Source organism: Pseudophryne corroboree, chromosome 1 (genome assembly GCF_028390025.1).
Source record: "Pseudophryne corroboree isolate aPseCor3 chromosome 1, aPseCor3.hap2, whole genome shotgun sequence".
NCBI lineage: Eukaryota > Metazoa > Chordata > Amphibia > Anura > Myobatrachidae > Pseudophryne > Pseudophryne corroboree.
Window position 1 is genome coordinate 1,170,263,450 of NC_086444.1, and position 27,042 is coordinate 1,170,290,491.

General features: G+C 45.6%; 1 protein-coding gene across 1 annotated transcript in view; it reads left to right on the forward strand.

Annotated features, from left to right (window-relative positions):
* RPIA (ribose 5-phosphate isomerase A) overlaps window positions 1–24,805 on the forward strand; it is an 81,332-nt gene extending 56,527 nt beyond the window's left edge. The window contains exons 8-10 of the mRNA XM_063925136.1: window positions 11,658–11,799; window positions 12,354–12,453; window positions 21,527–24,805. Coding sequence (XP_063781206.1) covers window positions 11,658–11,799; window positions 12,354–12,453; window positions 21,527–21,624 — 340 coding nt within the window. The 3' untranslated portion in view covers window positions 21,625–24,805. The remainder of the gene's footprint in view (window positions 1–11,657; window positions 11,800–12,353; window positions 12,454–21,526) is intronic.
* Window positions 24,806–27,042: the final 2,237 nt, after the last annotated feature.

A 27,042-nucleotide genomic window follows, 5' to 3' on the forward strand; every position in this document is an offset into this window, starting at 1 on the left:
CGCTGGCTTCAGCTAGAAGGGTGTCGGAACTGGGGGCTCTCTCTTGCAGGTCTCCTTACCTGGTGTTTCATGCGGATAGGGCCGAGCTTCGTACTCATATGTCCTTTCTACCTAAGGTGGTGTCTGATTTTCTCATCAATCAGCCGCTTGTCATCCCGGCCCTCTCGGGGGACTCTCCGGATGCGAGATCATTGGACGTTGTAAGATCGCTCAAGATCTATGTGGATAGGACTTCAGCTATTCGGAAGTCTGATTCCTTATTTGTTCTGTACGACGCTGCCCGCCGTGGTTGGCCGGCCTCTAAGCAAACCTTGTCTCGATGGATTCGGCTGACCATCAGACAAGCTTATTTGGCGGCTTCTCGGGAACCTCCATCTTCCATTTCAGCACACTCCACACGCTCTGTGGGACCTTCGTGGGCGGCTGCCCGGGGGGTCTCTATTACTACTTTATGTCGGGCGGCTACTTGGTCCGGCCGTCATACGTTTGTCAAATTCTACAAGTTTGACACTTTTGCGGCCTCTGCATCTCAGTTTGGCCGAGCGGTTTTGCAGGACTCTCAGCGCTCTCCCACCCGTTCTGGGAGCTCTGGGACGTCCCCATTGTAACTACGCTCCAGTGGCCCCTAGTGGATGAAGGAGAAATCAGGATTTTGGTACTTACCGATAAATCCCTTTCTCCGATTCCACAGGGGCCACTGGACGCCCGCCCAGCGCTGTTCCTCGTTGTTTTTTGCTTAACGGTTTGCGGTTCAATAAATGACCGCTTGTTGAGTTCAGGTTAGCCTGTTTATTGTTAGGTTCTATTCCAGGGTTAGTTTGGGTTATCCTGGTTGACTGGACGTCAATAACCTCCTCTACCTTAAGGTTTTCATTATTACAGCTCTCCTTGGGCACAGTTTTACGTAGACTGGCTTGGAGGGGAGATAGTAGGGGAGGAGCTAGCCACAGGGTTAGAATTTTTTAAAGTGCCAGCTCCCAATTACTGCCTACTATTCCCCATTGTAACTACGCTCCAGTGGCCCCTGTGGAATCGGAGAAAGGGATTTATCGGTAAGTACCAAAATCCTGATTTCGTTCTCAAAAAAGCAAGAGAGTCAGAGGTGCATCCTTTCTTGCCAGAGGCAGGGGTAGAGGAAAGAAGCTGCACCATGCAGCCAGTTCTCAGGCACAAAAGTCCTCCCCTGCTTCCACTAAGTCCACCGCATGACGCTGGGGCTCCACAGGCGGAGCCAGGAGCGGTGGGGGCGCGTCTCCGAAATTTCTGCAACCAGTGGGTTCGCTCACAAGTGGATCCTTGGGCTATACAAGTTGTATCTCAGGGATACAAGCTGGAATTCGAAGTGACGCCCCCCTCACCGTTACCTAAAATCCGCCTTGCCAGCTTCTCCCACGGGGAGGGAGATAGTCCTGACGACTATTCACAAGCTGTACCTCCAGCAAGTGATAATAATGGTATCCCCCCTTCAGCAGGGAAGGGGTTACTATTCCACACTGTTTGTGGTACCGAAACCGGACGGTTTGGTAAGACCCATTCTAAATTTAAAATCCTTGAACATTTACATGAAAAAGTTCAGGTTCAAAATGGAATCGCTCAGAGCGGTCATTGCCAGCCTGGAAGAGGGGGATTTTATGGTATCTCTGGACATCAAGGATGCGTACTTGCATGTCCCCATTTATCCGCCTCACCAGGAGTACCTGAGGTTTGTGGTACAGGACTGTCATTACCAATTCCAGACGTTGCCGTTTGGTCTATCCACGGCACCGAGAGTCTTTACCAAGGTAATGGCGGAGATGATGGTACTTCTCCGGAAGCAAGGAGTTAGTTATCCCGTACTTGGACGATCTCCTCATAAAGGTGAGGTCCAGAGAGCAGTTGTTGGTCAGCGTAGCGCACTCTCAGGAAGTGTTGCTACGGCACGGCTGGATTCTGAATATTCCAAAGTCGCAGCTGATTCCTACGACGCGTCTGCCCTTCCTGGGCATGATTCTGGACACAGAACAGAAGAAGGTATTTCTCCCGGAGGAGAAGGCTCAGGAGTTAGTGACCATGGTCAGGGATCTCCTGAAACCAAAGCAGGTGTCGGTGCATCACTGCACGTGAGTCCTGGGAAAGATGGTAGTGTCACACAAAGCCATTCCTTTCGGCAGGTTCCATGCCAGGATCTTTCAGTGGGATCTGTTGGACAAGTGGTCCGGATCGCATCTTCAGATGCATCGGCTGATCGCCCTGTCCCCGAGGGCCAGGGTGTCTCTTCTGTGGTGGCTGCAGAGTGCTCATCTTCTTGAGGGCCGCAGGTTCGGCATACAGGACTGGGTCCTGGTGACCACGGATGCAAGCCTCCGCGGATGGGGGGCAGTCACTCAGGGAAGAAACTTCCAGGGGCTGTGGTCAAGTCAGGAGACTCGTCTGCACATAAACATACTGGAATTAAGGGCCATATACAACGCCCTGAGTCAAGCGGAGCCCCTGCTTCGAGACCAACCAGTGCTGATTCAGTCAGACAACATCACGGCAGTCGCCCATGTAAACCGACAGGGCGGCACAAGAAGCAGGGTGGCGATGGCGGAAGCCACAAGGATTCTTCGTTGGGCGGAGAATCACGTACAAGCACTGTCAGCAGTGTTCATTCCGGGAGTGGACAACTGGGAAGCAGACTTCCTCAGCAGGCACGACCTCCACCCGGGAGAGTGGGGACTTCATCAAGATGTCTTCGAGCAGATTGCAAATCGGTGGGAACGGCTACAGGTGGACATGATGGCGTCCCGCCTAAACAAAAAGCTAAAAAAATATTGCGCCAGGTCAAGGGACCCTCAGGCGATAGCTGTGGACGCACTGGTAACTCCGTGGGTGTTCCAGTCGGTATATGTGTTTCCTCCTCTTCCTCTCATACACAAGGTACTGAGAATAGTAAGAAAAAGAGGAGTGAGAACAATACTCATTGTTCCGGATTGGCCAAGAAGGACTTGGTACCCAGAACAGAGGACTTCCAGTTGGGTCGTTTTCTGCATTTCCTACAGTCAGGTGTGACTATGGGCCTCAAATTAGGGTCCATAAAGGTTCAGATCAATGCCCTATCCATTTTCTTTCAAAAAGAACTGGCTTCACTGCCTGAGGTTCAGACGTTTGTAAAGGGAGTGCTGCATATTCAGCCTCCTTTTGTGCCACCAGTGGCACCTTGGGATCTTAACGTTGTGTTGGATTTCCTGAAATCCCACTGGTTTGAGCCACTTAAGACCGTGGAGCTAAAATATCTCACGTGGAAAGTGGTCATGCTATTGGCCTTAGCTTCGGCTAGGCGTGTGTCAGAATTGGCGGCTTTGTCATGTAAAAGCCCCTATCTGATCTTCCATATGGACAGGGCAGAATTGAGGACTCGTCCCCAATTTCTCCCTAAGGTGGTATCATCGTTTCATTTGAACCAACCTATTGTGGTGCCTGCGGCTACTAGGGATTTGGAGGATTCCAAGTTGCTGGACGTAGTCCGGGCTTTGAAAATGTATGTTTCCTGAACGGCGGGAGTCAGAAAGTCTGACTCGCTGTTTATTCTATATGCAGCCAACAAGGTTGGCGCTCCTGCTTCGAAGCAGACTATTGCTCGCTGGATCTGTAGCACGATTCAGCTGGCTTACTCTGCGACTGGATTGCCGCATCCAAAATCAGTAAAAGCCCATTCCACAAGGAAGGTGGGCTCTTCTTGGGCGGCTGCCCGAGGGGTCTCGGCTTTACAGCTTTGCCGAGCTGCTACTTGGTCGGGTTCAAACACATTTGCTAAGTTCTACAAGTTTGATACCCTGGCTGAGGAGGACCTTGAGTTTGCTCATTCGGTGCTGCAGAGTCGTCCGCACTCTCCCGCCCGTTTGGGAGCTTTGGTATAATCCCCATGGTCCTTACGGAGTCCCCAGCATCCACTAGGACGTCAGAGAAAATAAGAATTTACTCACCGGTAATTCTATTTCTCGTAGTCCTTAGTGGATGCTGGGCGCCCGTCCCAAGTGCGGACTTCTTCTGCAATACGTGTATATAGTTATTGCTTACTAAAGGGTTATTGTTATGAGCCATCCGTTGATTGAGGTTCAGTTGTTGTTCATACTGTTAACTGGGTATGGTTATCACAAGTTATACGGTGTGATTGGTGTGGCTGGTATGAGTCTTACCCTGGATTCCAAATCCTTTCCTTGTAGTGTCAGCTCTTCCGGGCACAGTTTCCCTAACTGAGGTCTGGAGGAGGGGCATAGAGGGAGGAGCCAGTGCACACCAGATAGTACCTAATCTTTCTTTTAGAGTGCCCAGTCTCCTGCGGAGCCCGTCTATTCCCCATGGTCCTTACGGAGTCCCCAGCATCCACTACGGACTACGAGAAATAGAATTGCCGGTGAGTAAATTCTTATTTTCTCTTATGTCCTAGAGGATGCTGGGGTCCACATTAATACCATGGGGTATATATGGGTCTACTAGGAGCCATGGGCACTTTAAGAGTTTAATAGTGTGGGCTGGCTCCTCCCTCTATTCCCCTCCTACTAGACCCAGTTTAGAACATGTGCCCGGAGGAGCCGGTCACAGCTAGGGGAGCTCCTAGAGCTTCTTTATTTTTATTTTTTATCTAAGAGCAATTTAGGCACAGGGAGGCTGCTGGCAACAGCCTCCTGCTTTGTGGGACTTAGGGGGGGGGGGGGGGGGGAGAGTAGTGTCCAACCCTGAGAGGTTAATGACCACTATCTCCGCTGACAGGACACTGAGCTTCTGAGGGTGATGATCATTAGCCACCCCAGGCGACCACTCACTCCCGCAGCATGCCGCCACCCCCTAACAGAGCCAGAAGATTCCGGTGGTGAGTGTGTCACCGGCAACCCGACAGGCGGGGAGCCGGTGTGAATGGCGGCAACAGGGTGGGAGCGCAGTACTGATACTGCGCTCCGGAAGGCTCAGCGGTACAGCAGGTGCGGTGCTATGAGGGGCACTCTGGGTCAGCGCAAATACCCTTACACTGGTTACTCAGGCTATCAGGGACTCCGGCAAACGCTGCTAGCATAATACCTCAGGCCAGTATAAAATTTCAAATAGTGCGGGAAGACGTGCCATTTATGGGGGCGGAGCTTTTCCTCAGAGCGGATCCAGCAGCTCACCAGCGCCATTTTCTTCCTGCGGATCCACTTCCAGCGATGCTGACAGGGAGCGTTGTCCCTCCACATGACTCCAGCTATTCTGTGCGGTACCAGGGGGTTGTAGAAAAGGGGAAAGCTGCAATTTTACTGTGTAGTCTATTAAGGGTACACAGTCAGCGCCAGGCAATTCTTATATAACTGTCTCTGGGGCGCTGTGTGTGCTGGTTCCAAACTCTATCTCTCTCTGAAGGTGCTTGGGGGAAACTGTGTCTGATATTTTCCTGTGTGTGTTAGTGTGTATGCAAATTCTCACGTAACCATGTCCAGGGACTCTGTGTCTCATGCTGAAGATGAGGTATCTTCTCCAGAGGAATCCATTCCATGTACCCAGCAATGTAATATCATGTCTCAGGCTTCTGAATCTGAGCCACATTGGCTGGTTTCCATTAAGGGAATGTTATCTCAGATTTCTACTAGGGTAGCCCATACTGAGACTGAAACTCAGGTTTTAAGGAAGTCTATGGAAGATTGGTCGGGTTCTGTTCCTTTTACTTCAGAATCCCCTAGCATATACCCAAAGAAACGTGCACTTGCCCAGATTATGCAAGCCGACACGGATACCGACTCTGACACGGCAGACGGTGATGGGGATGTGCTGAGGGGGGTGGCATCCCTTGCAAAGGGGGTGCAGCTCATGATTGAGGCCATCAGGAATGTGTTACACATTACTGACACACCACCTGAGCAGGTTGAGGAGGCTTTCTTCAGAGACAATAAGAAACCCTTGCTAACCTTCCCTGCGTCTAAAGAATTAAACACACTATTTGAAAAGTCCTGGGAAACCCCGGAGAAAAAATTCCAGATCCCAAAAAGGGTTCTAGTTGCTTTTCCCTTCCCTGAGGAGGATAGGACAAAATGGGGAAAACCCACCCATAGTTGACGCATCTCTCTGCAGACTGTCTAAAAAGGTGGATTTACCTGTACCTTGATCTACCGCGTTAAAAGAACTGGCTGATGGTAAGATTGACACTACGCTCAAATCCATATACACTGCTTCAGGGGTGGTGTTAAGGCCCACTATTGCCTGTGCATGGATCCATAGTAAAGTGGTCAGGCACATTACTAGAGGACTTAGATACGATGGATAGAAGTGACATTGAACTGTTTTTACGGGTTTCATGGTGGAGTCCATGAAGGACCTGGGTACTCTGAATGCAAGGATATCTTCCATGGCTGTCTCAGCACGCAGGGGACTCTGGCTACACCAATGGTCAGCAGACACGGAATCCAAGAGAAGTGTGGAGAACCTACCCTTCAAAGGTCCGGCTCTATTTGGGGAAGCGTTAGATGTGTGGATTTCCACGGCAACCGCGGGTAAGTCAACTTTTGTTCCCTCAACTGCTCTTTCTATGAAGAAACCCTTTTCTTCATCAACATTGCAGTCCTTTCGGACCACAAAGACAAAAAAGTCCAAACCTCCTACCACCTTCTTTAGAGGTGGTCGGGCAAAATCAAAGAAGCCTGCGCCTGCGGGTTCCCAGGACCAGAAGCCTGCGCCTGGTTCCTCAAAATCCTCAGCATGACGGTGGACCGCACAGCCTGGAGAACGGGCTGGTGGGTGTGAGATTCAGACGTTTCAGCCATGTCTGGGTGTCATCCAGCCTGGATACAGGATATTGTGTCCCAGGGGTACAGACTGGAGTTTCAAGAACTCCCGCCTCACCGATTCTTCAAATCAGGTTTGCCAGCTTTACTGACAGAAAGGGCTATCCTACAGGAAGCCATCCAAAAATTGGAAAAGTCAGAGGTTATTGTTCCAGTTCCACCTCATATGCAACACATGGGTTACTATTCAAACCTTTTCGTGGTACCGAAACCGGATGGTTCGGTCAGACCGATTTTGAACTTGAAATCGTTAAACCCTTATCTGAGGTAGTTTAAATTCAAAATGGAGTCTCTGAGAGCAGTGATCTCAGGTCTGGAGGAGGGAGAGTTTCTGGTATCCCTAGATATCAAGGATGCATACCTCCACATTCAGATTTGGCCGCCACATCAGGCTTATCTCAGATTTGCACTGTTGGTCAGTCACTGTCCGTTCCAGGCACTGCCATTCGTTCTCTCCACGGCACCGAGGGTGTTCTCCAAGGTGATGGCAGAGTTGATGGTTCTTCTCCGCAGACAGGGAGTGAACATAATTCCATATCTGGACGATCTGCTGATTAAGGCGTGGTCCAGGGAGAGGTTGTTGCGGTCCATCATGCTCTTGACACAGCTGCTCAGGAAGCACGGTTGGATCCTGAACCTTCCGAAGTCTCATCTGGAGCCGACAAGGCGGCTGTCTTTCCTGGGAATGATCCTCGACACGGAAGTGCAGAGGGTGTTTCTACCGGTGGAGAAAGCGTTGGTGATACAATTAATGGTCCGGGATGTCTTGAAGCCTACCTGGGTATCGGTTAACCAGGGCATTCGCCTTCTGGGGAAGATGGTTGCCTCCTACGAGGCTCTACAGTACGGAAGATTTCATGCTCGGTCCTTCCAACTGGATCTCCTAGACAAGTGGTCGGGATATCACCTACACATGCACCAGAGGATACGTCTGTCGCCGAAAGCAAGGATTTCACTCCTCTGGTGGCTGCAAATGCCTCACCTTCTGGAGGGCCGCAGGTTCGGGGTTCAGAACTGGATCCTTCTAACCACGGATGCAAGTCTCAGGGGTTGGGGCGCAGTCACTCTTCCAAAGAAGGTGGTCAAGTCTGGAATCCATTCTTCCAATAAACATTCTGGAACTGAGAGCCGTATACAACGGTCTTCTCCAAGCGGCACATCTTCTGCAAAATCAGGCCATTCAAGTACAGTCGGACAATGTGACGACGGTGGCCTACATAAACCGACAGGGAGGAGCGAAGAGCAGGGCTGCTATGTCAGAGGTAACAAGAATCCTCCTCTGGGCAGAAAAGCCCGCAGTGGCGCTGTCGGCAATCTTCCTTACAGGAGTGGACAACTTGGAAGTAGACTTCCTCAGTAGGCACGATTTCCATCCAGGAGAATGTGACCAGTCTTTGTGGCGTGCCTCAAATATACATGATGGCTTCTCGTCTCAGCAAGAAACTTCGGAGGTACTGTTCCAGGTCGAGAGACCCACAAGCAGTGGCGGTGGATGCCCTGGTAACACCGTGGGTATTCAAGTCAGTGTATGTGTTCCCTCCACTTCCTCTCATTCCAAGAATTCTAAAACTCTTAAAGAGAACAAGGGTTCAGGCAATTCTCATTGCTCCGGACTGGCCAAGGAGAGCTTGGTACGTGGATCTTCTGGACTTACTGCTGGAAGATCAGAGGCCTCTTCCTCTTCGCGAGGATCTCCTGCAACAGGGGCCGTTCGCTTATCAAGACTTACCGCGGCTACGTTTGACGGCATGGAGGTTAAACGCCAGATCTTAGCCCAGAAGGGTATTCCGAGCAAGGTTATTCCTACCTATACAGGCTAGGAAAGGAGTAACGTCTAAACATTATCATCGCATTTGGAAAAAATGTGTCTTGGTGTGAGTCCAAGAAGTTTCGGTTTCTCCTCTTCTACAAGCAGGTGTGGATATGGGCCTGCTTTTGGGATCCATAAAGGTCCAGATTTCGGCTTTATCCATTTTTTTCCAGAAACAATTGGCTGCCCTCCCTGAGGTTTCGACTTTTTTGAAAGGGGTTCTGCACATCCAGCCTTCCTTTGTGGCGCCGACGGCACCCTGGGATCTTAACGTGGTGTTGCATTTCCTGCAATCAGATTGGTTTGAGCCTTTACAGGAGGCTGATATCAAGTTTCTCGCTGTCCCATTGTTGGCCTTAGCTTCTGCTCGACGTGTGTCGGAATTGGGGGCTTTGTCCTGTAAAAGCCCCTGCTTAATCTTCCTTGAAAATAGGGCTGAGCTCAGGACGCGTCAGCAGTTCCTTCCAAAGGCTGTGTCGGCTTTTCATATCAAGCAACCTATTGTGGTGCCAATGGAAATGGGTTTGAGTGTATTACAACCAGGCGCTAAAGCTGCTGATTAAGTACAATTCTCAGAAGTTTCACCTTACTTCTAAAACAATAATGCAGTACAAAGAAATGAGAAAATATACATATTAGTCAAGCGCTAAGAGCAATACTTCCCTTGTTTTGGGATGAGTATAAACCAATGTTTCTCCTCTTGAATGGGTGATGTTCTCAATATAATTCACCAGATTTTGTGAAGAAACATGGAACAAAGAAAATGGAACAAATATAGTGTAGTATGTCAACCACACAACAACAGTAAGTCCCAAACACTTTTTATCCGGTGTCCCCAAGGTTCAATTGATATATGGAATGAGAAGTCCTAGAGGGCGTACCGTACTCACACAGTAGATGAGGAAGGATCCAGCAGGATTGAAACGCGTCGGCCTAATACAGAGGGGACCATCTGCACATCCACCTTTTTGGTTCGATCTACCTGGGTAGTGGTGAGTGGGCAGTCCGGAACGCCCGTCTCTATTTTTCCATCTACACACCTATGGTTTTCCCTGGTGCTGTGCAGGAGTACCTCCATTTTATATGTTTTATGGACTGTTTTTGTCTTTTTAATAAAATTGTTACCCCTTTTTCATAAATGTGGATTGGATTGGAATTTTTTTCATCGGGAAACACATCCAATGTAAAGATACCTTGATGCGAGAGTAGTAGCTCCTGCAATTGTGAGTGGGGTACGCTATCCTGATTTATTCGTTAAGGGGGATTAAAGATACCTTGATATGTTTGTCATCATCCTCTGAAGTGTGAGTTTGGGTATGCACCTATACTCCTAGAATTCATCAGTGAGAGGGTGGGATCCAAACTATAAAGATACCTTGATGGGTCCATGGTGGCTATCTACTGTGTGAGTACGGTACGCCCTCTAGGACTTCTCATTCCGTATATCATTTGAACTAAGGGGACACCGGATAAAAAGTGTTTGGGACTTACTGTTGTTGTGTGGTTGACATACTACACTATATTTGTTCCATTTTCTTTGTTCCATGTTTCTTCACAAAATCTGGTGAATTATATTGAGAACATCACCCATTCAAGAGGAGAAACATTGGTTTATACTCATCCCAAAACAAGGGAAGTATTGCTCTTAGCGCTTGACTAATATGTATATTGTGGTGCCAGTAGCTTCAGTCTCTTCAATTAAATCAAAGTCCTTGGATGTTGTGAGGTCTTTTGAAGTTCTATGTGAAGAGGACTGCTCGTCACAGGAAATCGGACTCTGTTTGTCCTTTTTGATCCCAAGAAAATTGGGTGTCATGCTTCTAAGCAGACAATTTCTCGCTGGCTCAGGTTCACTATTCAGCATGCATATTCTACGGCAGGATTTCTGTGTCCAAGATCTGTTAAGGCCCACTCTACTCGTAAGGTGGGTTCTTCCTGGGCGGCTGCCCGAGGGGTCTCGGCTTTACAACTTTGCCGAGCGGCTACTTGGTCAGGGTCGAACACATTTGCTAAGTTCTACAAGTTCGATAGTTTGGCCTCTTAGGACCTAAAGTTTGGTCAATCAGTTCTGCAGGAGCCTCCGCGCTCTCCCTCCCGTATTGGGAGCTTTGGCACTAATATGGACCCCAGCATCCTCTAGGACAGAGGTTCTCAAACTCGGTCCTCGGGGGCACACACAGTGCATGTTTTGCAGGTAACCCAGCAGGTGCACAGGTGTATTAATTACTCACTGACACATTTTAAAAGGTCCACAGGTGGAGCTAATTATTTCACTTGCGATTCTGTGAGGAGACCTGCAAAACATGCAGTGTGTGTGCCCCCGAGGACCGAGTTTGAGAACCTCTGCTCTAGGACGTAAGAGAAAATAGGATTTTAATTACCTACCGGTAAATCCTTTTCTCGTAGTCCGTAGAGGATGCTGGACGCCTGCCCAGTGCTTCGTTATCCTGCAGTGGTTACTTGGTTCAGTACTGCTTTGTTCTTAGTTACGTACTGCGTTGTTACTTGGTTCAGTAATGTTATTCAGCTTTTGCTGAGTTTTCAAGCTAGTTAGCTTGGTTTGCCTTGTTTGTGTGAGCTGGTGTGAATCTCGCCACTATCTGTGTAAAATCCCTCTCTCGAAGTTGTTTGTCTCTTCGGGTACTGGGTCTGATAGGAGGGGCATAGAGGGAGGAGCCAGCCCACACTATTAAACTCTTAAAGTGCCAACGGCTCCTAGTGGACTTGTCTATACCTCATGGTACTAATGTGGACGCCAGCATCCTCTACGGACTACGAGAAAAAGGATTTACCTAAAGGTAATTAAAATCCTATTTTCTCCCCTTGTGCACTGGCTTTAGAGGTACTTGAAGTTTTAAGCCTTTAAATAACATCCTGTTGCCAATGGCTGTGAACATATGTCCGGTGTCCGTATTCTACAATATGATTGGTTGATGTGGGTTCCAGTCTAGAGCCGTTACTATGTCTAGTATAGAAGGAGATGACTTTTATCCTTATTTACCTTTTATGTGTAGATATTTTCAGGTCTCCACCGATATTCTTGTTTGTAATCTCTACATGTTACCGGCTCTGTACAGGAAGGATTCCAAGAATTTTGGTGACCAGTGGAAAAAAGGGATTCCAATAGAAGTTATACCAATGGCCTATGTTCCCGTGACCAGGGCGATAGAGAAACGGTTTGGGGGTGCTGCTGAGCTGAGGATGGCTATTAGTAAAGCGGTAAGATACCATGGATGTTGCAGGAACACTTAATGAATGGGATGAATAAAAGGGTAAATATTAGCTCTTTACACGTAGTAGCTATTATCTCAGATGACTACTTGCTGCCTATGAGGAGCAACCAGGCGGTCCGCTGCCATTTTTTAAATCGGTGCGGCATGCCCCCTTTTGGCCCGCCACACCCACGAAACACCACTGTCAGTCATCTTCAAGGATGCAGCCACAAGGAGAAGGGTCCCACACTGCGGCCACTGCACGTGTGCAGACCAGATGAACGCGGCTGCTGCGTGCAGATGTGCAGCTGCGGCCAGTTCTGAATCAACCTCATAATTAGAACCCCCTGTTCTCACCAGGCCATTATATGTTTAGCATGACTCACTTATTCCTAGTCATGTTTCCTGTAAGTTTGTTTCCTGTGGTCCTAGATCCTTTGATATGGGCAACTTCTCCACTGTATCTTTTTTATTTTCATATATACTATCATGGTATGTTATATTGTTTTGTTTTTTTTACCAGTTGATCCAGCGTTTAATATATTTTCCCTTTTATTACAGGGCCCAGTGGTGACAGATAATGGGAATTTTTTACTTGACTGGAAGTTTGAGAAAGTTTATGACTGGAAAGATATTAATACAGCCATCAAAATGATTCCAGGTAATGCAAATCTGTAAGCAATCTCTATCTTGTATGTCGCATCTCTGTCCAGCAGGTGGCAGTGGCGCACAATCGATGAGTAGGTTTTGATCGTTTTGTGGAGAGGAAGTTTTGCAAAAGCCGCCACCAGAGGTCTTTGTGTGTGTTTGGAACGTGAACTGAACACTACTTACTTTTGTATCATTTTGCTCCACAGCCTGAAACTGAACATATGAAAGGCCTGATTCGGGTCCGCACACGGTGCTAACGTGCACGCAGTTGAAAGAATGTCTTTTTTTTGCGTGTTGGGGAATTTTTCAAAAGTTGTGCGGGTCTTGTAATACTGCGTGTACGCATAAAGGCATTGCGACTGAGTCTAACGATATCGGAAATGTTGTGGGGAAAGTGATTGCCAATGACTGGGATGTACAAATGCACAAAAGAATGGTCCGTTTGTTTGGCGAGTTGTGGGAGAGACGCAAGCGTGTCGGTAAATGTGGTTGCGTAAACAGGCGCTTGGCTTTTCATCTGGGAATCCTTACTTTGACAGAGAAACTGCACCTGCTCCCGTCTAATGTTGCACCTTTCAGTATTACAGCATGCACAGGTGCTGACAGTAGTTACAGTGATGTGCGGTGAGATCAGTGGCTGGTGAGATAATGGCTACTAAACACCCCTTCCCCTGGTAAAAAAAAAAGCGTAGAGTCTCCCTTATACCACTAAAACCAGCACTGAACCAGCCTGGGGGATAATGTCATAGCAGGGGGAACACACCGTGTGGGGTCCCCCTGACATCACATTTAACAACCCCCAAACCAGTCAGCCCAGGGCTGGAATTCCTCAGAAAGCGAGTACCCCAAAGAATAAAAATGGCACCTGTAGCCCTCCTGTAAAAAAAAAATCTTTAAATTAACACAAAACACGTTTTTATTTTTTTGTTATTGTACAAGGTCTTCACCTGGGGGGCAGCAGCCTTTAAGCTCTCTTTCATGGCCGCTGCCTCCCCAGGGCTTCTGGCGTCTTTCTGCGTTTTCACCTGTGGCGCGGCGGCCTTTTTAAGCTCTTTTTCATGGCCGCCACCTCCCCAGGGCTTCCCGTGTCTTCACCTTGGGGGGCTGCTGTCGCCTCCCCAGGGCTTCCGGCGTCTTTACCTGGTGGGCGGTGTCCTTTAACCTCTTTTTCATGGCCGCCGCCTCCCCAGGTCTACTGGCGTCTCCACCTGGTGGGCGACGCCCTTTAAGCTCTTTTTCATGGCTGCCGCCCATCCAGGACGTCCATTGGATCTTCTCTCTTCGGGAGCTCTTCATTACCTCCTCCGCTGCCGGACTGACAACCGCTCCCTGGCGCTTGACTTATATAAGTCAGCCAGAGAGGACGATGATGCAGCAAGCCGTGATTGGCTTGAGGTGGCCATCTTGAATTTCAAAATGACGCTGAAATTTGTACCGCTTCCAAAGTCTGCAGAATGACAGACAGGGATCACGGATCCCTGCCTGACGCTAACGCCAGCACCTCCGCTGCATCACACCGCCTCTGACACCAGCACCTCTGCCACGTGCCCCCCGCTGACGTCTGCTACCCACCCAGTGATGAGAGCGGATCCAGTGACGGATCCGCTGGCCAGTCACATCTTCGTAACTGACAGGGGCATGCTTTCATGGGTTGAAAGCACGTCCGTGTGTCAATGAGGCACATCTAGAAGTGCCACTTTACTATGGATTTTTAATGGGCTTTTACAGCCCGCTGCATGACCCTGCCCCCTTCTTCGGCCCCTTTCCCTTTTGACAGCGGGAGGCACCACTAGCGGTGCCTCCCAAACCCAAATTAATTGCAATAATATAAAAGAGATAATTATGACACAGAATGCGTCTTAAGTATCTAGTTTGTATTTTAATCATTAGTGACAGGGGAGGCACTGCCTTTCCTGACTGCACGTCCCTGAATAGTTATCTCAGTCCTTACACTTTCTGCCGCACAGATGTACACAGGGAAAGGAGTTTGTAGTAACAGTTGCAGAAACGTACTGACGGCGACCACCGGTACATGGCGCTCACTGTGCTTCTGCATCCACCTCTGAATAAGGCCCAGTGAGATTAGTGATTACGTTGTATGATTTCTGCGCTACAGTGGTTGCATGATCTCGCTGGCCCCTCTTTGACAAGATACATCTTCATCCATTTTTTTTGTTCTTGCTGTTTGTTGGCAGACTGACAAGTTTGCACTTTTGTTTCCTTTTGTTTTGCAAAATGTATTTCTATTACTAGGTGCTTTCTGAAGAAAGTATTAATTGCTTGCATCAATCCCTGCCGCAGTGCAGCTTATGCTGGGCATACACTGTCATACCGACAGGCATTTTATCCGACTTGCTGAAACCCATCAGATATTGTGGCCATACAGTGGGGCAGATATATTAAGCCTGGAGAAGTGATAAAGCGGTGATAAGTGCAAGCTGATAACGCACCAGCCAATCAGTATATCGGCTCCAATATATCATTTGACAGTTATAAGCTGATTGGCTGGTGCGTTATCACCTTCCAGTTATCAGTGCTTTATCACTTCTTTATGCCTTCTCCAGGCTTAATACATCTGCCCCACTATGAGAGATGTCTCAGTATATGGCCGCACAAGATCTGTTCCTCCCCTGGGGAGGGAACCTTTCTTTCCCTGTTCCTCCCCTGTAATGGAAGAGGGGTATACGTCGGACACACCATCGCATACACTGCCCAATTCGGCCAACCAATTATCTAATCTATCGGACACGTGCATGTCTGACAGACCAATGATTACTGATCTGTTGCGTCAATACACTGTCTAATCGTCCCAATCAGATGTTTATCAGCTGATCAGGACGATTAATTAGACAGTGAATGCCCAGACTTAAGTCTATACTCTCTACCACGCAATCTTCTGGTGCAGAGCAACTAGGTCTCTGATCGCACAAACTTTGAGTAGTGTTTATTTTGCTAAATATTTAAAGACAAAATGACACCGTTTGGAACTTATCAGCTTGGCTCAATACTTGGAATACTTTGAATATTTATGTTAATTTTTATTCGCAACAGAATCCGATACACAGAGAAAGTGCAAATCAAAATTATGAACTACAAATAGGTACATTGAAAACAAAACCAAGACTAATCAAGTAGTACATTCATGCAATGTAGCCTCTACTGAGCCTCTGGGACTCACAGGAATTATATTGAAATTTATTGATAATATTTTATTTAGATTTTTTTACACTCTTGTTCAGTATTAAAAAAAAATTACTCTGCACATGGTTCATTGCAACCTGTGTCGTCATAGACTGAGATCAGCTGTATAAATGGCGGCACTTCCTGCTTAGCCCTAGTTCCTGATCTAAGGAGCGACCCACAGATGTGTCCCCATACATTACTGATGCAGTCGCACCAAACAGACCCTCTCTGTGCACCATATCCTGTGTGGGTTTTCTAGCACGGGGGGGGGTAGTTCCCCCAAAAAATGCATCTTCGTCTAAATGCGATACCACTAGTACACACTGGGAAACTTTTAATTTGATACACGACCCTTGTATATTTGTGTGCGATTGAGTATGAATCTGTATACAAATTGCTATGATGCAGCGGGCGTGGCTTCTTTCCATGCCAAGTTTCATTTTAGTAACGTCTACAAACTCAGTCACACACTGATATACAAGTGAAAATCTGGAATTGATGGGTACCAACTGCGCAAACCCCTTCTGCAGCCCTATGATCTTACGATCAGATCACCCTGTACCTGAAACTTAAAAATATGAATAGATGGGGTGCAATATCACAAAAAAGGTGCTAGAAGTTCCATGGATAACTTGGAAAAAAACGTAAAAACAATTTAATGTACACCATAAAACAATGTAAACACAATCCTTCAAAAAGCACAAAAGTGTACTGTCTGTAGTGAAGAATGCTGGCAAGTCCAAAAAGACAATTGAAAAGTTCATACATAGACTGTGGGGTGATCTTACACCGTAATAGGAAAAGGAGCTGCTGGTGTTATAGTGCTGGGTGCCTTTCCGGATAAGCACTCCAGCTAGGCTCCTGAGCTTAATGGCCGGAAAAGGAAAATCCCCCTCAGTCCTGGGTCACTGCTACCGACGCGTTTCGAGTCCTATGGCTCTTCCTCAAGGCAAGTGCACTTGCCTTGAGGAAGGGGAGGGGGGTTTTCCTTTTCCGCCCATTAAGCTCAGGAGCCTAGCTGGAGTGCTTATCCGGAAAGGCACCCAGCACTATAACACCAGCAGCTCCTTTTCTTATTGCCGGGTAAGATCACCCACAGTCTATGTATGAACTTTTTAGTTGTCTTTTTTGACTTGGCAGCATTCTTCCCTACAATACACTTTTGTGCTTTTTGAAGGATTGTGTTTACAATGTTTTATTGTGTACATGAAATTGTTTTTTTACGTTTTTTTTCAAGTTATCCATGGAACTCCTAGCGCCTTTTTTGGGCTATTGCACCCCATCTATTCACTTATATACAAGTGTTGCATACCAAAGTAATCAGTACAGTCTCCTGGTGCGCCCTCGTTGCATCGCATTATGATTTAAGATGCATATATGGGTAAAAAGACGCAAAAAAGACGCTCCGTGTTAGCAGAGTCAAACAGGCTTACTCGCGCCAGGTGTCGTGTCATATGGCGTATTGAGGCTTGATGTATAAGGACACATCTGTAATGTTATTCCATTACCTCAAATTACAGCCTGGAAAAAAATGTTTGGACCATTTCGTTTTAAAAATGAGCTTGTATTTAGAAACTTTAATATAAAACTGAATTTTGAGGTAATGGGCAGAAGTATTAACCTGGAAAAAGGATAAAGAAGTGATAAACCGGTGATAAGTGCAAGGTGATAACGCACCAGCCAATCATTACGGATTTGAAAAATGACAGTTAGGAGCTGATTGGCTGGTGCATTATCACCTTCCACTTATCACTGCTTTATCACTTCTCCAGGCTTAATACATCTGCCCCAATATCTCAAAATCTGAATAAATAATAACTGAATCACCCTTACTTCTGTAGGTTTAATTTAACCATTTCATGGAGAGAGAATTATTTATGGCTGTAAAATTGACTTATATCAATTTTATTAACCGTGATATTGAGATTATGTAATAATTTAATGTAACACATAGTTTCCTTGCTTTATATGCAAATAAATTGAGGCTTGCCCATACATTAATACTGTTTTCATTCAAAGAACACTGATCGTTTAGAGAACCCTAATATGAATACTATATTGCAAATAATAATGATTTTCCTATATTAGCAAAGTAGAGCACTTCAACTGATTAATAACGCCAACATCTTGTACCTGTATTGACTTTAATATTTTAGACTTTATGGGGGCTATTCAGAGTTGATTGCTGTGGCCCGAAAATCGCGAAAGGGCGATTTTTGGAACACTGCGCACCCACAGTGGCCGCAGTTCGCATACGTGGGCTTTCATTATGTAACCACATCCCGGAAGGCGGCAGGTGCATGGGGGGGCAGTGACACAGCATTGGGGGTGCAGGATATGCAGGCGTGTTATGGTCGTTTTCGGGGCTTGCCGATGATGTTGCCTGCATTTCCTGCGATCGGACGGAAACATGGTGTCAGTGCACCTTCCTATGCACAGATGTCAACCTATATTTGATTTTTTTTTGAGATGCAATCGTAATTGAATTGGAATTGCATCGCTGGGCTGCAGCACACATGCTGGGCAGCCCAAAAACGGCAACCAACTCTGAATAACCCCTTATATCCATATTTTCATGGAATTGCCCATGTTTCATAAATACTGCACAGCTATTCCTCCTGGGACCTGTAGTGCAAATTCGGCTTTGTGATTGATCTAAGATAGTTGCATTTGTTTATTGACTTTTTATGCACACGTGTGGGAAAGTACTAGTCCTAATCAGGCTTGCAGCAATTTGGGTCATGTGAAATGTTGCTGCTTCTAATGTGTGGTGTAAGCCGGGTCTCCGCACTTGGGATTGCCAGACTACAACGCCTAGTATTCCATCCCCATCTTCCAGCTGTCACTTATCCAGCACAGGAAATGACAGAAGCTGATTAGGGGCGTTGTATCAAACCTCAGCGAGAAATAAAGTACCAGCCAACCGCCTCCTAGCTGTAATTTTTCAAACACAGGCTGTAACATGGCAGTTAAGAGCTGATTCGTCAGTACTCCATCTCTGTCCATTTTATCTCTCTCCAAGGTTTGGTACATCTCATCTTAAGTCTGAGATGTACCAGTCAGACTACCAGGCTCTTGGGAGGATGCTCTTTGGCAGAGACTTGGCTTTACTATGTACCCTGTACTGTGGAAGTATTGACCCATTTTGTGGAATCTCTGGCTTGGAAAGCACAGATCACTTGCCAGCATGTTCCTCTCCTAGCAAGTCCGTCTCTCTGACAATGTAACTGTGCAAATCTTGTACTACTGTATATGAACGCTTGCTAAGAACCTGTCCTGCAAGGATTATCTTCCCTTTATAAAATGCATCCTCCACATAATGCTCCTGATGGTTGGTCTGTAGGCTTCTCCTGATCTCATACGGTCTAATTTCAGAAATTTTCCTGCCTTCTATCCATGGGGTCATCTTCGTTACTGTGATGGGTGCAGAACCTGCCGTAGAAAGAACTATTTACTGATTATGTCCATTCCTTCAGCCTCATAACCACCTCATGGACCAAGATCACTTGCTCTCCTCTTCATTGTTCTTTTGATATCCTATCCTGTGGAAGCAAATGGGGTTAAGGTTCTCCTCAGAATGGGCTTTTCTCCTTCTGATTTCCAGGCGTTACTAATTCCTAGTGCATTCTTAGGCAGAGTGTTGGATCAGACCACAACATGTCTGCCCCCATTGTTATATTGCGGTGATGGGGAACCTTGGTACTCCAGCTGTTGCTGAATTACACATCCCAGCATGCCCTGCAACTGTTTTAGCATAGCCAAGGAGCAAAACTGTAGCAGGGCATTCTGGTATTTGTAGTTCAACAACAGCTGGAGTGCCAAGGTTCCCCATCACTGTATTAGGGGCATGGAATTCTCAATGCACACGAATGACTTTTTATATTGCTTTGCATCAATATAACCTTTTGTAGCTTTGAGCGTGATATTTGTAGAGCAGTGATATGTCACCTCACTAATAACCATTGATTTTTTTTATAATTAAGAGGTGTTTGTTATAAGGAATTATGTATTTCTATCTCCTACTATACTTCTATTTTACAGTACTGTGCGTGTGTATAATGTCCTTAGTCCAGGCTTGGTACACGTCTGCAGCCCGCACTCATCACATACTGTAACTGAGACTCTGTAGTCAGAAAATGTGTCACTAAACCAGGTGCAGCTCACAAGATGGCCGATTCCACCGTATCCTCCACCCTAATGAAACTGCCTGTCTCTAGTTTCTCTGACTAATTTACATAGCACCATTACATGGACAGCTCATGGAAACACTTGTGAAAGCTTCAAACAGGAATCTGTCTCTGAATCTGTACCTTTCTGAGTAAATCGAGCCATGCTGGGCAGCCAGTAAAGGGAAAATACAGCATAGTTATGTAGTTTGTAATTCTACCTCATGAATGTCCTTTATGGTGTAAGGCATAATTTATTTTCCACAGAGAACGTTTTGATTTTACTCCATGTTTAGAAATGTTACAGGATGAGCAAGATAAAGGGTAAATTGTCACTTGAATAAAACCTGTCTCTAACCTAAGAATATTCTTTCTTTTCATGTGCATAGAGCAGTGGTTCTCAAACTTTTTTTTAATCACGGTGCCCTAGGGCATCACAAATTTTTCACGGCACCCCTAGGCCACAAGTTTCTTATTGAGAAATTTCGAAAAAAAAATATTAAATTAAGTAAATTATGTTTATATATCATCCTTAGGTCAGTTATGTGGTGAGGGACAGGATTTGCTTCTGTTTGCCCACATATTTTATGACTGGCAGCCACAAGCACTGTTTTTGCTTATTACATTGAGCATAAATAATTTTAAGTGGTCCTGGACCACCAGCTCAGGGCACCCCTGCAAGAGCCTCGCGGTACCCCAGGGTGCCACGGCCCACAGTTTGAGAACCACTGGCATAAAGGTATTTGGGTACATTCATAAAGTGTATCTGCGTAGCTCCGGGATGATAGCCGTGGGGATTGGATATGTACTGTATGTATATTGGCCATAAGTGACCGATATCCAGCCACTCTGCAGTTGCGCTGGACAGCCGATGTGCCCTGTGTACGGGCACCTTTTATTTGTACAGGAGTAATGAAAGTTGGTTCCGATTGGTTGTTTTAATCTTCAGTAGTTTTTACAGTAAGGTAGTGCCTGAATGGTTGGTACAGACCCACACTCCTTGGAAGGACTTCTTCCTGCCAGTGGCTGTAATTGTTCATGGCCATTCTTTCCAACATAGGTGCTACCTATAGAGAAACGACTCTGTCCAATCGGCACCTGTGTTACATACTGACTTAGCACTGTTTTGTGTTCAAACTTTCTAAGTTCTAAAAACTGAGGCAAGCAGCAGCTGCAGGCGGAGGCCTGTGGTATTCTGCAAGTTATTAGTTAGGGATATTAGATTAAAATAATATCCTTTATCATCCTTTAGGTAAAAATGTAACTAAAAATACTTTCACATTTTAACCCCTTCACTTTCTCTCTCTGTTTCTTTCTCCCTAAAGTTGATATATCGCCCCCTGATAATGTGGCCATGTGCCGTCAGTATTTTATAGTAATGTTGCACACCAAAGGGAAGATGTACCAAAGCTTGGAGAGAGACAAAGTAGAGAGAGAGAAAGTACCAACCAATCAGCTCCTAACTGTCATTGTACAAGCCGTGTGTGAAAAATGTCAGACGCTGATTGATTGGTACTTTCTCTCTCCACTTTATCTCCAAGCTTTGATGCATCCCCCCCTCCCCTTACCCTCCAGAGAGTTACAAGTCGGGATAATGTGGTACATTTCAGCTAGCTTTTTCTTTCCGTCATATTAGTGAGGCGTTAGACTTGCCTGTCCTTTCCAGTGTATTCCAGTTTTAATACATTTTATAGCATTGTAAGAAAAACTGATCATTTCTGGTGACTCTTTCAGGTGTGGTGGATACCGGGCTCTTTATTGACATGGCCGAGAGAGTCTACTTTGGCATGGAGGACGGGACCGTGTCGGTCCGTGACAAGCCTGTGCATTAGTCCCAGAACAGCACAGATGTGCCTAGTGCTAGTGCATCATGGCTGTGCCAATTACATGTGTGTGTGTGTCATACTGAATTTGCCTTTTTCTTTATTGTTATTGAAGTTTTCTGTTTTTATATTGTGCAGTTGCCATGTTTTCCTTCTGGTACGCTTCCTTGTGGTACATTTATAATATTGTGATATATAAGAGATAATATGTTACCATACTAGACCGTTACCTGTGACATAAAAGCATCAGAGGAGTACACACAGCAGTGGCAGCCATTTTGTGGGATAAACTTATTTTATAAGGCTGCACAACTGGAACCAGTCACATCCCTGATATTCCTGGGCAGTGTGTCACTGTGTATTAGTAGGCTGTATTCTTTTATATATATATATATATATATATATATATATATATATATATATATATATATATATATATATATATATATATATATACAGGTTGAGTATCCCATATCCAAATATTCCGAAATACGGAATATTCCGAAATACGGACTTTTTTGAGTGAGAGTGAAATAGTGAAACCTTTGTTTTTTTATGGCTCAATGTACACAAACTTTGTTTAATACACAAAGTTATAAAAATATTGTATTAAATGACCTTCAGGCTGTGTGTATAAGGTGTATATGAAACATAAATGAATTGTGTTACTGTACACACACTTTGTTTAATGCACAAAGTTATAAAAAATATTGGCTAAAATTACCTTCAGGCTGTGTGTATAAGGTGTATATGTAACAAATGCATTCTGTGCTTAGATTTAGGTCCCATCACCATGATATCTCATTATGGTATGCAATTATTCCAAAACACGGAAAAATCCGATATCCAAAATACCTCTGTTCCCAAGCATTTTGGATAAGGGATACTCAACCTGTATACTGTCTTAAGGCCTAATTCATATCTGATTGGAGATGTGCTAAATTTAGCACATCTACGATCAGTTTCTCAGACATGCGGGGAGACACCCAGCACAGAGCTAGTCCGCCCCTCATGTGAGGCCCTGCCCTCCGCCACACACATACAGGTACAAAAGCATTGCACGGCGGCGATGCTTTTTTACCTGACAAGTAGCTCCCTGCCTGCGCAGCTCCTGTGCGCTGGCAGGCCGCTACTCGCCACGTCCCGGGTCGCAGCAGCTGTATGTGACATCACGCAGCCGCCGCGGCCCGTCACTTCAACGTCCGTATGCGCCTTCATTGTCCGGACCTCCCCCCGCCAATGCCGTTCTAAGGTCATTGGTACGCCCCCTCCCGCCCCGCAACCGTGTCTGCCTGTTAATCAGGCAGAGGTGATTGCAGCCTTGTGATGCTGATAGCATCTCACTGGGCTCCCGGGGTGCGCACGCTCCGCGTGAGCACTCCACAAAGCAATTCAGACTGCGATCGCTACCGCGATGCAATCTGAATTACCCCCTTAATCCTATGCGAGTATCGGACGGTTCCATTTTAAACACTAGGAACTAGGAAAGTAAAATGGTTGGTGTAAGATAATGCTGTACTACGAAGTGGCACTAAGTTCCCCACATGTTTTGTATTATATCCCATGTTATACTGGTATTATACCAGTTGCAAACGTCCAATTACTTGGTCTTTACTGCATATAGAATAAAGCTACTTGGGTGGTTTATATTGTTTACACTGTGATGTGTTGGGGTTTTGTTTTTTTTATTACATTTTACTTCTGTGCCATATAATTTGTTACTACTATTGGGCAGTTTAGTTTGCATTAGTAAAAATGCCACCTGTTACATGGACCGTGAAACAATGCAGGCAGCCATTTTGTGAGTAATTAATTTTCCAGAGAATCCAGCCTATCAAATCACAGGTGACAACACTGATGCAAGTGTGCTGGTTTCTTGTGAACTGAATTGTGCTCGGTTATGTCACTGCTCCATAGTAAAATATCCTTGGCAGTAGTAAAATAATGCATTGTTACTTATATTGATTAAGAGGGCAAAATGGCTGTCACCACCACAACACATGTGCAGCTTGTATGCCAAAGAGGAGTCTTGTTTTACTGTGGTATGTGATTGTGTGATGAGCCTCTAAATCGGTGTTCCTCAAACCTGGTTTTCATTGATCCCTAACAGTGCTTGTTTTCCAGATCATCTAGCAGGAGCACATGTGTGTTAATTGACTAACAAAATACAGCTGCAGATGGTACTAATTATTCCTGTGGATATCTTGAAAACACGCACTGTTATAGGCCCTACACACTGGGCGACATCACTCAAAGATATGAAAGATCTCGTTCATTAATGAACGAGATACCGTTCATATCTTTGAGTGTGGAGGCACCAGCGATGAACAATGCGCGGCCCCGAGCTGGTTCATCGCTGGTGCCCCGTCGGCTGTGCATGCAGGCCAATATGGACGATCTCGTCCATATTTGCCTGCACTGCTACGGAGCCAGGTGACGGGGGGAGTGAAGAAACTTCACTCCCCCCTTCACTGCTTTCCCCCACCGCCGGGTCGCCCGTCGGCCGTATCCGCTGTCGGGCAGCTCGGCGGCGAATCGGCCAATTTGTAGGGCCCTTTAGACCTCCACGAGGGAAGAGCTTGAGAGACACTGGTCTACTCTTGCAATAAGTTTACCTATTTACATATAATGAAAAAAATGTATAAAGGAAATGTCTATGTTTAACCCTCTGTGATGCCCCAGGTAATCACACGTGACGTGCTGGTATAACTCTGCCCTTGTTGTCTCTGTAAGGGTAGTTTCACATCTAACACATGTTGGAGCCACGTGTTTTAGGTTTAGTGTTCCTTTAACACATATAGATCACTTATGTAGCCTTTTCCAAAGTTTCTTATATCTTCATTTTTGTCATGTGTTGGACATGTTTGACCAGAGCTACTGTATATTGTTGCCATACTATACAATTTTTATTTATAGTATTTACTAGTAAACATTGGTATGGTATATTGGTAACTTCACCTTATCGTATGTACAATGTAATGCTTGAATGTCTTGCTGCTATATATTGCCCTGCTGTACTGCAATACTGGAAATCACTCTGCTTTCTGTGTTGCCTAGCCTCGAAAACACCCGTGTCATTCCTTTTTCTTCTTCGGAAGTAGATTAGATGGCGTAGGTCTGGATCATTTTCCATCAATGCAATTTATGATGTCATGAAATATATTGTACAATAAAAGCCTTAATTCTAAAATCTTCCGTTGCATATGTATTGTTTGTGCGGAAATGTGTTGTGGGGCTTTTTTTGTTACCCCTTCTGCGTTAAGGACAAGTGTGACTCGTCCTCCAAATATAGGCTTCAGGATACATACATACCCCCGGGAACGTGATGACACCAGTATGCCTCAAAGGTTGATGCAACAGCACAACACAGGCACTGAAATTAGCCTGGGAATTGGGTGTTGGGGGATCTCCCACATCCTAGCTTTTAGAGATAGGGGGGTGCTCTTATTTGAAAGAGGGGAGTCCACCTAGTAGTTTTCTGTTCAATGTGATCACCAGATAATAACCCCCTAAACTTAGTACAGCATCGCACTCACTTGAAGAAAAGGAATCTCCTCTATAAAATTCTATGACTATTGGTGATCTCTTCTTATAACCAGGCGTTATCACTGTACACAACGGAACTAATAGAAGAGCCAGGGAATGGGGTCAGAATCTCACCCATCCTGACCACGATTTGAAAAAGGGAGTCTCCACTTTCAAGTGATTTGCCGACTTTGTAGTTACTGATGATCACATGACACAGCAGACAGTGTTGCAGTAGGTTGCCTAGTTTCCAATGTTATTTATACACAATTTATGCATATCATTAAAAGTATCAAAATGTTGTGGATAGAAAAAGTACAAATTTCCTTTTAGTTCAGTCTTGCAGTTCCAATAGTCCAGGTACAACATCAGGTGCCGGGTTGACGTTAGGCTGCGGGGGGCGAGGGGCTTAGTTAGGCTGCAGGGGGGTAGAGTCGGGCTGCGGAGGAGTTGGGTTGTGGGAATGCTGCAAGGCAGAATTATGCTGCAGGGGAGTCATGATGCCACTGATAATTCGGCAAATCGGGTACTCCGGCACATCGCTGGAACCAACCGGCCTGGTTTATCGGTGTTTGTACCTGCTTAAAATAAATGTAAAAAAAAAAAAAAAAAACTTTTTTTTTTTTGGGTCCCTTTTTATGTACATTTTTATTTTATCTAAACAAGCCAATAGTATTTGCTGAAAATTTGAAGTCCTATTGAGAAACAAGATTTGATTTGTGTGGGTACTGCATAAAATAATGTTCTAATAACCTCGGCACAGGGGAGAGAAAAGCCTCAGCCCATGAAGGGGTTAAAGCAGCGATCCTCAGTCCAATTCAGTCTTCTATCTGTTCTCTGTGTCATTTGTGACTGGGAAGCACAATGCCTAAAATTGTGCCAAACTAGATTTGTTACCCCAGTGTTCCGTCCACACAGCCCCTGACAATGCTCCTCTTTACCCAATCGTTTAGCAGTGCTCCTCGCAGTGACTGTGTGGGGTAGGCAGGCATTTCTGCTAACTTTCCTGTATTTCCTGACGCCGGATACTATACAGGTACAGTACTTGTATCTCTCTAGAAGAAGCTTATTTGAAGATTTCTCAAGGTGCGAGGTGTAATAATCTCATCCTGTCCCGGGTCAGCAATTGTCACATGTTCTCACATGACTTGTTTTGAGAAGATGATGAGGTCTACAGGGACCATGCAGCAAAAGTGGGACTTGATTGGTCAGATGCCGCCGGTACCCCATCAGGTGTATGTGTTCGTGTGTACAGTGCACACCTACCATTGACCACCATTCAAATCTTCCCCAGTGGGGCCTGCAAGGTAATGATGGCCATCGATGGCACTACCATCGGTAGGTGATGGTTTTTACAGTGCACAGACCTTAGACATTGGTTTTCTGATGTTTTTTGACATTGGAGCACCACAATGGTGCATCTTCAGTGGCAAAATCACTTTTCCATCAGGCATAGACCATCGATGGTGTAGCTGTGTAATCCATGAGCGTCACAGTTTAAAGGGATGGTATGGTAAACAAATAATAAAACTATTATATATTAATCTATTTACAAGAAACGTGCAGAGGCAGTGCACGTTTGTGAAATAATTTTTGGTTATCAGTCATGTGTTATCCATTTTCATATAACCGCAATATATCTATATCTAGATATACAGTATGTGTGTATGTATAAAGAGAGAATAAGCTACTACTTTGCATTTTTAAATCAAGCTACAGTATCTCAACTATTGTTATTAAATTGTTTCGGATTCCCCAATCGTGATTTAATATTTGAGTATAATAATAAAATTTAAATTTTAAAATAATTATCGGCACATCTCAAATCTTCTTTATCAGTTGCTGTTTGTGTATTAAGCAGTTAATAGAGGTAGCAGCCCCTGTTTGTTCTAATCACTCACT